The 11,196-nt window shown below is 35.8% G+C and overlaps 1 protein-coding gene across 3 annotated transcripts; it reads right to left on the reverse strand.

The window, feature by feature from the left end:
* Nucleotides 1–705: 705 nt before the first annotated feature.
* LOC149937537 (uncharacterized) lies at nucleotides 706–10,671 on the reverse strand. 3 transcript variants are annotated; one of them, XM_090181280.1, is made up of 2 exons: nucleotides 10,413–10,671; nucleotides 706–2,448 (listed from the first exon to the last, which is right to left on the reverse strand). In XM_090181280.1, the coding sequence occupies exon 2, from the start codon at nucleotides 2,424–2,426 to the stop codon at nucleotides 789–791; it is 1,638 nt and encodes a 545-aa protein (XP_090037406.1). In that variant the 5' UTR covers nucleotides 2,427–2,448; nucleotides 10,413–10,671; the 3' UTR covers nucleotides 706–788. The 3 variants fall into 3 exon arrangements, 2 of the variants coding, with proteins under 2 accessions (XP_090037406.1, XP_090037407.1); XM_090181281.1 differs by having other exon boundaries at nucleotides 10,547–10,666; XR_016482342.1 differs by lacking the exon at nucleotides 706–2,448 and adding an exon at nucleotides 2,606–2,624.
* Between the last annotated feature and the right edge of the window lie 525 nt (nucleotides 10,672–11,196).

Consider the following 11,196-nt stretch of genomic DNA (forward strand, 5'->3'; position numbering starts at 1 on the left):
CGCAAATTAACAAATTAACAAGTAAATGCAGCATGGGAATAAAAACTAAAAATATATACACTTCATTTGTTTATAAACAGAAAATTAATAATCTAGCGCAAATAATCAACATTTTATTTAGATATCACAACAGTGACAATAACTTAGCAATAATCTCTGCATCTAATACGAGCGCCAACATTAAAGAATGTGGGTTTTTGACCAAATAATATTTTACGGTAATGTGGGATACGCGACGAAACTAAATTTATTGTTGGGCTAATATTTTTAACTTAAGCTACGGAATACGACAAAGAACTCCATTGTCATATTTTATCACAAGCAAAATATGAAGGGGGTTGTTAAAACGTATCTTTAAAGTCTACTTTATAAAAATATTATGTAACGGTAATATTTGGAAGGGCAACTAAAGTGGCGCGGGGAAAACTACGCGGTAGAAACTGCTCAAACGGCACCACGAAAATCTGTAGAGTAGGAAACGATTGGAGAATCTGCGCAGTTTGAGCGGATTCTGCCTTGTACACGTTTTTAAGGTGGCTTAACCTATTTTGGTGCAATGACTTAATTGTATTAAAAAATAATGACGTATACCAAATATACCAAAATAGAGAAAAGTAATAAATATTTAATACATGTGAAATATAAAAAGGTAAATATTATAATTTCAAATAAAATGAAGACGACATCCATGTTTTTAAAAGGGATGCGTTTCTAGTTTAACAACAAAGAGTTTCCATTAATAAATATTAAATCACTTTAATTTGCATTATTGGACACCCAGCCAACCCTTAAATGTCAATCGGTTCAACCTTTATTTTCCCGGTTGGGTATTCGTTTACCGTTTTAGCCTCGATTTGAATAATAGGTACGTCGACATTCAAGCAGAAATCTAGAAGAGTGTTACTTTCATTTTCAACATTTATATTTTCCAGCTCGGGATGATCGGGATTAAGTGGATTTACCTGGTTTTCCGTGAAATGAAAATATTCCTGTTTAAACGACAACGATTTGTAAATGAAATTATTTTCAGTTGGAGACAAGGTATTTTCGTCCTCTAATTCAGGTATTATAAACTCCGTACACGGTTCGTTTTCATTAAAAGAATCCAAGTTTATTGGAAGCAAGAACTGCTCCTTAATTGGATTGGGTTTGCACGTGTACATAGAAATTTCATCATTCGTCAATCTTTGTAATCTCACTGAAACTCGATGACTGGTCGGAACTTGCGGAGAGATCTCACTGCCAAAATGCTTCCTCTTTTTATGAAGGACTAGTTTGTATTTCCATTGGGTGGAGTAATCGCATTGATCACAGACATGCGGCTTGTCACTGGAATGGGTCAAAACATGTCGGTTCAAGTCACTCTGTCTGCCAAAGCGTCCGTTACAAGTCGTGCAGATGAAAGGCCTTTCACCCGTGTGTATTCGTTGATGAGAATTCAATTGGGCTTTCAGTTTAAAAGCAAAATCACATTGAGGACATTGGAAGGATCTGTCTTCGGTGTGAGACATTTCGTGTCGTTTCAAATCGTTTTCCAGCACGGTGGCGTACTGACACAATCCGCATTTGAACGGCTTCTCCGAAACGTGCTTCCGCATTTTATGGACTTCGAGGCTTCTCAGCCATTTAGTGGAGAAATCGCACTGATCGCAGACGTGCGGCTTGCCGCTCGAATGGATTTCAGAGTGACGCTTCAAATCGCTCTGTCTGATGAAACTCGAATTGCAAGTACGACAGACGAAAGGGCGCTCGTTCGAATGTATTACCCGATGTTGAGTCAACTGCGCTTGTTGCCTGAAAGCGGAATCGCATTGAGGACACTGGAACGGTCTTTCATCCGTGTGCGACAATTGGTGTCTTCTCAAATCAGTTTCCCGGAGGGTCACGAATTGGCACAATCCGCATTTAAACGACTTCTCGGAAAAGTGAACGTACCAGTGCTTGTTCAAACTAGATTTGGTGCAAAAGCCGCCGCCGCATAACGAGCATCTAAACGGCGCCGCTGAAGTGTGCACTCGTTCGTGCGATTTCAAATTGGCTTTCGTGAAAAAAGAGCGAACGCAATAGTCGCATTGGAAAGGCTTCTCTTCGGCGTGAAGCAGTTCGTGATTTTCCAAAATGACCTTCGTTTTGAAGGAACATTCGCATCGACCGCATACATAGGGTCTGTCATCTGAGTGAACCGTTTCGTGTCGCGTTATATCCGAGCGTTTGTTGGTGGTGTAACTGCACTTTGAACACTTGTGACGATTCTCACGCCCCTGTAAGTGTACTTGTTTGTGTCTGCCTAAATTTTTCTTTTTATTAGTCGAGTAATTGCATTCGTTACACTCGAACTCTTTCCCACTATTTTCAGCATCAATTTCTGTACTCCGTAGTATCAGGTCATCGACATCAGAGCCATCTGGTGCGTTTCCCTCCGACATGGTAGGCGTACTTACAATTCAGCTGAAATTACATAACTTCGTTTCAATATTCCTAAATTATTATTTAAAATAAGGTAAGTGATTTTTACAATATTGATTACCAAGAAACATAATAGAGCATGCACATTGGAGAAGGGGGAAGATCATTTCACATTGGAAACATGTGAGGCCTATTTTCAAACAGATGGCGGCAACAATCTGATATACAGAAAGTTTATATTAAATTCCAGAGTTTTTGTTTCTATTATTTACACAAAACATTGCTTTAAATAGTGCTTAAAGTAGTTTTTTGTAATAAATCCGCAAATAAACTTTCTTTCTTGACACAAAGTTTCAATTGGCGCCATCTATTATCATTAGAGTAATATCGGCGAGGCGTTGGTCGACCTCACCCATATTTTTCCTATATATAAAAAACTGCCCTTAAAATGACGACCATAGCTTGGAGGTACTGGGCGATACTACTCTATAAAAGCATCAAAATCGAACCTCTTTTAGCTAAATATTTGTTTCTCGGTAAGCACTCCAAAAACAAACCTATTTCGAATTTCTTATACGCATTAAATTAGATTGGTCCTTAAAAAAAGAATAATTTTGACCCTACAATTTAGAAAAAAGGGTGTTTGGAGGGTTTTTCCTAGAACTCCCGGGTTCTTTGTAGAACCTTAATGAGTTTTTAGTCATCGAAGAGGTTGTTTATACAACCTTAGGGTTTTATTTTTAACCTTTGGGTTAAGCATATAACCTTCGGGTTTTATCTTGGCTACAAAGGGTTTTATTTGGACCAGGTAGGGTTTTTTTTTATAACACGCAAGGTGTTTGTTGACCGCGTAAGGGGTGTTTGTTGACCAATTATGGGTTTATTCTAGATCGTCAAATATTTCATATTTGAACCTTTCGGTATCTCAACAACTTAATGCTATTTATTGTTGAAGTTTAATATAGATCTTAATTAAGTTTCCATTTGACCGTTAAGGTAGATTTGCCATTTATAAAAGGTGTACCGTATACAGTGTTGGGTAACATACTTTACTTTCTGTATTTAAAATACTAAATACTCCTACGATAAAATATTTAAAATAAAATACTAAATACTCAGAGCGTAAAGTATTTAAAAATACTTTATTTTAGTATTTTAAAATACTAAATACTCAATAAAGAGTCAATATACTGTAATTTCTTGAATATCAGAAAAATGCCAGACTGTTCGAAAGATGGAAAATATTCCGCTTTTACACGCGATCTAAAAGGCAGATTGTATCGTAATACTTAGTCCTCGCTACTCCAACGCCACCTAAGGCGATAAGAGGAAATTTTCACGAGTTTGTGGGTGAATATGAATTACGCGTATTTTTTTATGCTGTCTGGTCGTGGACAATTTAGTTGTATGGAGACTATTTGATGGATTTTGCTCAAAATACTAGAAAAAAATATATTTCAAATAAAATACTAAATACATTTCTTTAAAAGTATTTAAAACAAGTTGGCAAGCCAAAATATACCTCTCCTCGGAAGAATTGTCCCTAGTGGTATTAATTTATCGAGATAACCCTTAAAGATATATCTCCGCAATTTAGAGTTATTTGTTAAAAATATTAACCCATTTCTATCCCGCCCGGTATAAAATTTTAATTATAATTAAAATAATTGAGACGAAACGACCAATTTTAATTTATTCAGAATATCATAAGTTAAGTAGTTACAACAGTAAGTTAGACGTACTATAACAATGCACAATTGAATTAAACCCTTTTACAGAACAAGTTTATCAGTTAAATATAATACGAAGCAAATTTTAATGAAAGAAATATCTACAGAGGCTTTTTGGAATTACTCGCTTACGAAATACTTGCCGCATCTTTAACGCTCATTTTATTTCAACACTCGCCCTTGATGAAGATACCGTAGATATCTGGTAGTGGACGACTCGTTCACTTCCTGTTGACGTTGTGACGCATACCACATGAAAAAGACCAATGCCGTCCAATTTCCAATATCATATAATGACTCGCACACCCAAGAAATCATTGACTGCGTTAGAAATCGTAGATATCCAAATATCCACACCAAATGTATTTACAAGAAGCAAAAACCTTACCATCAACAAAGCACAGAGAGCCACTTGACTAACCGCCAGCTCTTAAAGCAATTAACGTTAAATTATCTCCTTTGAATTAACAGAACTATATATAGGTCGTTAAGAAAGTGGACCACCCACAGGGTCTACCCTTTAACCCTCTAATCTCGGCTGACTGCGCTAAAACAAGATTTAACCTTTAAAAAATACCAGATTAGGCCTTCATAAATTCATTAATAAAAAAAGACTTTATTACCTATTATGCTTACGATGCCTGTCTTAATTTCAGTGAATCTAAGCAGCTATCGGTGGTTCTGTGGTAGAGCGCTCGACTGCCAAGCCGAATGGTCTGGGTTCGAAACCTGGGTGGCGCATTTGTTTTTAATCAATAGAGAAACGCTAAATTAGAATTTCTTCGATGCAATAATTTCAATTTCAATTCTATTTCAATTAAACCAAAATTTCCTACTCTATTAAATACGCTTCCGATAAAGCTGAAGGTCTAATTTTCAATAAGGCGTAACAAGTGTCGGTGGTTCTGTGGTAGAACGTCCGCCTGTCAATCAGGAGGTCTCGGGTTCAAATCCCGCCCGATGCGATCGCAAATTGATACTAAGACGAATACCGTGTACAACTGGTGGAAACCCTGCCATTGGACGTTGAGAGGTAGCATTACACTCAGCACTCGGTCCGTCCCAAAGTCATTAAGAAGAAGTTGGAGAGAAAACGCCCATATAAACACAACAGACTCAACATGCACAACCATCAGAACACAAACACAACAAATTCAACACTCACAACCTACGCATAAACATTACAAAAACGTAATACACCAAACCGTCACGACGGTGAGCGAAAAAACACCATCCAAACCAAACCGCAAATGCATCCGTTAACGCTCACCGTCACACGGTGGTTTTGCCAACCCTTTGAGAAACTGCGTACGCAGTGATTACACTTTGCACCGAAAATGCGAACGCGTTCGCAGTCCTGACAGACAGACAGACCCACCCACAGACCCACCCACAGACCGACCCACAGACCCACCCACAGACCCACAGACAGACACGGTCGTTGTATAACCCCTCCTAGGGGACTTTGTCCCCTCGGAGAGGTAATAAAATATAAAATACTGAAAAATACTACCCAACACTGACCGTATTTATGCAATATATATTTTTCACGAGTTTGTGGGTGAATATGAATTACGCGTATTTTTTTATGCTGTCTAGTCGTGGACAATTTAGTTGTATGGAGACTATTTGATGGATTTTGCTCAAAATACTAGAAAAAAATATATTTCAAATAAAATACTAAATACATTTCTTTAAAAGTATTTAAAATAAAATATAAAATACTGAAAAATACTACCCAACACTGACCGTATTTATGCAATATATATTTTTTTTAAACTTAAAAAACTATTATTTATCTTACTTGTTAGTGTTTCTATATTTTTATCTCTATTTTTATGCACTGTTTGTACATATGTATCTTATTTTTTAAAATTTCGATATTTCACTTTTTTTTTAAGATTTTTATTTAGGCAAAACTTCCTACGAGACAAAAAAACACAAATATTTTCCACCGAGGCGACCACTCGCGAGTTTTACTTCGGTAGGAAACGGTAAAGACCAAGACAAAAAAATATTAACGCACGAAAATATCTAGTTTTGACGTGTTTTGTCAAACGCAGTGGTATCTAATCGTCACAACGTTGGCGGTGCATTGTTCTGAAGATTTGGGAAGTTAATCTCTCATTAAAAAGTAAGTACTATTTAAAAATTACTTAAATAAGCGTTCCTATTTAAAGGCCTATTTTAACCAAAATTTTAGAAACAATACAAGGTTGCTTATTGTTTAGGGTCTTTTGAATCGCGCTTATTCCCCAGCCACACAGGGGCGGCTTAAAGGCCTAGTTACAGGAAAGTGCATCCCCCACTGTAGAAAGAGGGTTCACACATCGTTTTTGCTTCCACCAAGTAGCCCCTCCATTGATAGTGACGGTTCGGACATCATGCTTCTCAATTATTATTATATTATCATTGTAAGTTTTGAAAATGTAGACAGCAGTGACAATGCCAGATTTAATCCTTCGACATGACGGGAGAGGCCGTCTCTATGAATAGAGGAGTTACGAGGGGGAAGCAAAATAGATGTCTGAACTCTTCTTCGAGAAAGATGGTGATCCTAGGCCTCTGTGAGTAGTGCCCATCAGGAAGGGCGCCCAAAATACAAATCGCCCGGGTTATAATTTTACCTTGAGCCGCTCCTGAACCCAAAGGTAGACCACTATTAACCAAGTTAAAGTTTAAACTACAAATTAAAAAAATTCTTTAACAAAATCGTCAAACGAAGAGTATCCGTGGTAAAGCAGGTGCGCTTTTTATTTTCTTTAAATATAAATTTCACTTCATTAATAGAAATATTTTATGCAGTTAGGTGCACAAGGCGAAGATGATTGAAGTATCCAGGCCCACATATTGTCAATGAAATCGGAGTTAAGAAAAACAACCCTAATGTCATTACAGAAAAAATGAATAAAACTTTACAGTTAATTGATGAACTAGCCAGAATTTGTGGAAAAACCTGCGGACGTGGAATAATTCACATTTTTGATAGTCACATGAACCAACATAAAAGAGTCATAGAGTTAGCTCGCCAGGAAAAATCATCTTGAAAGAAAATACTTGATTTATTATCCAAGAAAAAAAGAGGAAGTTTAAGAAACAGAATTTGAAGGTAAACATAACAAGGTGGCACAGCCACAATAGTAGCCTCTTCCTCCCACCACCAATCGAATGACGCCTGAGGATGAATCGCCGTTTCGTGGGGACCTAGAGGTAACTTTTGCATTTGGGGGAAGAAAATCCCCCTTACGATTAATTACAACGGCGCTGCTTTGGTGTTGTTAAACAGACGGATTTAATACCAATCGAGTAACGTTGATGAGCCGATTCGCGGAGCGCTTTTTGGAGCTGGCTCACCATCAACGACTCCGAACGCGGCAAGAATGAAAATAGCAGCCCCTTTCCACTATACTAGAGGAAGAGGCTAAAAAAGGGACCATTATGTGGCGACACAATAAAATAGCGTTATTCGCAGACTTTTAATAATTATTATTTCGTTAAACAGAACTCTAAGTTGATGCAGCAATATTGCTACTATGCCATGTCTTCAAAGAGGATCCGGATTACCTTCATAGTTGCGAGGTAAATACTCGTTGCTTCCTCTTCCAAAACACCGGCCTGTATCTTAAAATGTTTAATTTAATTTAGGCCGAACCGAAATATGTCACTACAACGCTGTTTTTTTCCGAAGACAATGTTTTCAGTACGGATTTAGTCTTGAAAATTGAAGAAACCACATTGTATATGACGAGTTTAAAAAAAGGCATAATTTGCCTATTCGCAACCTATTTTATTTTTCAAATAGAGTACCCTAAAAGCGTTAAGTAAACTATGGAATATGTTCAAAAAGTCATTTTTGGGATAAATGCCAAAAATATTACAAAAGGTGTTAGCAATGTTGTAAACAAATTAGGTTGAAAAATTAAATTACTACTTTACTTAAAAATAATTTCTTGTGGAATGATTTTTACCGTAGTTTTAGTAAGTTGCTAAACGGAATACTAAATGGTTTGAAACCAATTCATTAAAGGTTGTAGTAAAATATGTGGTGGGATTTAAAATAGTATCTTAAATGAAACAACTGACGGTCCTAGAAAAAACCAAAAACGGACTGACGAAAAACTTTTGATGGTGTTTGATAAAACCTTTACGGCTTGAAAGCAAACGTCTGACGGAGTTAGATAAATTAATAGCTGGATTGAAATAAAACCCTTGATGGTGCAAATTAACACCATTAATGGTCAATGAAGATCCCATGGTTTTTGTTACGTATAACCTATATAAGGTTCGAATTCAAACGTTCGAGGAAAGATTCCAGAGGCTATTCTATGAAACCTTTTAAGGTTTTAAAGGAAACCCCTGATGGAGCTAGTTTGATTAATAGATGAATTGAAATAGAACCCCTGTTGGGGCTAGGTGAAACCATTAAGGTGCTAAAGAGATCCTTCAGAGGGTTTAAAAAAGACCCCATGTTGGCGTTACGTAGAACCTTCAAAAGATTCAAATGGAACCTTCAATGGGTGATAGATAAAACCTAGGAAAGATATGAGACCAACCTTTGAGGCTACTAGATGGAACCTTGAAGGGTTTTAACGAAAGCCCCACGCGGAGGTAGTTAAATTTGTGGATGAATTGAAATATAAGGTGCTACGGAGGATTAACTAAGCACCTAGGTTGGAGTTACATAGAACCTTCTATAGTTCCAATATAACTTAAAAGGGTTGTTGATAAAACCGAAAGAAGATGTATCAACAACTCCTGACGGTACAAGATAAAACCTTAAATGGAAGATAATCAAACCCCTGGCCGTGAAAAATGAAACCTCAAAACAAGGGCAATACAGAACACCTTTACGGATTGAAAATAAAGGACATCGGTAAAAAATCCTTTATCCGGTTACATAACACCAATTTTTCTAAGAGTGTAAATATTTAACTAAAAATAAAGGATTTAATCTGCCTTTTTTGCAATAAATTACCTTATAAGTAATAAAAAGACCTTTATTTGATAAAATGAAAAATCAAAGGTAAAAAATATTGAATAAGAAACTACCCTTTATAAAATAAAACTCTTTGAATTAGAACTGCTTTGCGTGATAATTGGGATCGTCCTCTTTTTCGCTTTTTTCAAGTGGAGTAGCTTTAGCAATTTCGGAAACAGTCACAAAGTTTTCGTATACTGCGATGCCGTTAATATGTTTACATTTGTACGTCTTTAAGTACACTGGACAAGTACATTTGCCACCCTGCCAATTACTTCCTACGATATAGTTACGAGACAAAGTCGATTTTTATATTTTGAAATGTGGACAATAGTGTCCAACATGGATTTTCAGTTTGACGTAAATATATTTTCATATCGCTATACCTTCACGCTTCAAAGCTTTCAGAATAGCATTGGGTTTGTCAAAAATGTCAATACCGAAACCCAATAGTCGTTAAATTTCTATTTTAATTGATTCGTCTAAGCCTTTGAGCTTTTGTTCCATGGCAATGCGTTCCATCAGTTTTGAACATTTCAACAGTTTCGTTATAATGTGGTAGGAAAAGATACATCCGTTTCGTACATTGACTCGAGTATTTGCATTTGCAGTCCAAGTCGTTCGTCTTTCTTTAAACTCTCGAATCTCTCTGACATAGTTTTGGGCCTTTTCATAATTAGTAAATAGCGTTTCACTCTTCCATTCTAGTTCCACGCCTCTTTATTTAGTAAGCGTAAACTCGTCGCAAGAATTATCAGAATTTTCGTCAGATAAATAAGGAATTCATAATTGTAACACTACTCTAGCAATACCACCGCCTAACTAAATTCAACAACAGTAACAACGCTAACCTCGTTTAAATAAATAATCATTTTAGATTTATATTTTTTACTAACGATATTCGTAATTTTACGTCTTTTAAATTAAAGGGTCAAAATGTAATTTATAGGGTTTTTAAAAAAAAAACATATTAGGCAGAAAACCATCTTAAATGTATTGCATTATTATAGGGTTAAAAAAATCAATTTTTTAAAGACTGATAAATTCCATATAAATTTAAAAAAAAAAAGTACTATGCGGACACGCCAATGGGTCACAGCTTAATTTTCAATATATAACTCTTAATAATCAAAATATGTAAGAAAATTACACATATACACTCAAGTTAGACAGCACAATCTTGGAGAATTATCAGGCGAAAAATTCAGAACTGATTTAAAAGATAGACTATAGTTACAAATAAAGATACCATCCCCAAGTACAGTCCTTTACGCCGTAGTATAGTCGAAAAGACGAACCTTTACGTCGTGTATCCTTCTTTATTCCGCGTCAGATGAAAAGCGGAACCAGATAGCGCGAAAGTTTGGACAAGGGTTAGGGGAAATAACACGTAAATGCGGAAATAAACTACCTATATTGTAAATTAAGTTACCTGAATGAAAAATAAATTATTTACTGACATATTCACTTTGGCCCATGTAGCATTAGGCATATGAAATTCACTTGAGAAAATAAACTACACAACTGAGCAATAACACCGCGACTAAAGAGTCAAGAATGCATTTATACCGAGGTCAATCTGCCAGAATTCTGAAACTTGGAAAAGATAATATTTGCGGTGTGGTGGAGTACCCGACGAAACAGAATTAAGCTACGGTCCAAACTATGCCGTAAAACATTAGAAACTGGTTTTAAACTTTTATAACATTAAGGAAAAAAAATTATCTAACGCACTAAAACCTTATTTACTATTATTCATAAGCAAAAAAGCCAGAAAAATTTAAAAATACGAGGAAAAACCTAAATTACAAATTAAACTAAAACAGATGGCACTACCGGTGTCTTATATTTTGCGACCGCGTTTTTTAAATTTTCCTTTAATTTACCTAAATTTTACATAGGAAATGTGATTGAAATAAATATAATTTTATTGAAATTAACGTCAATGATACTACAATGTGTTAAATTAAATGAATAGGAAAAGTTATTGAAAATAATATTGTTTTATCGTGATAAGAGTAATTATCAATTAATTTGAGTGGACGGAACTCCTATACAAGATGAGATATTAAAGATTAAACA

Source organism: Leiobunum rupestre, chromosome 7 (genome assembly GCF_980474605.1).
Source record: "Leiobunum rupestre chromosome 7, qqLeiRupe1.1.hap1, whole genome shotgun sequence".
Lineage (NCBI taxonomy): Eukaryota > Metazoa > Arthropoda > Arachnida > Opiliones > Sclerosomatidae > Leiobunum > Leiobunum rupestre.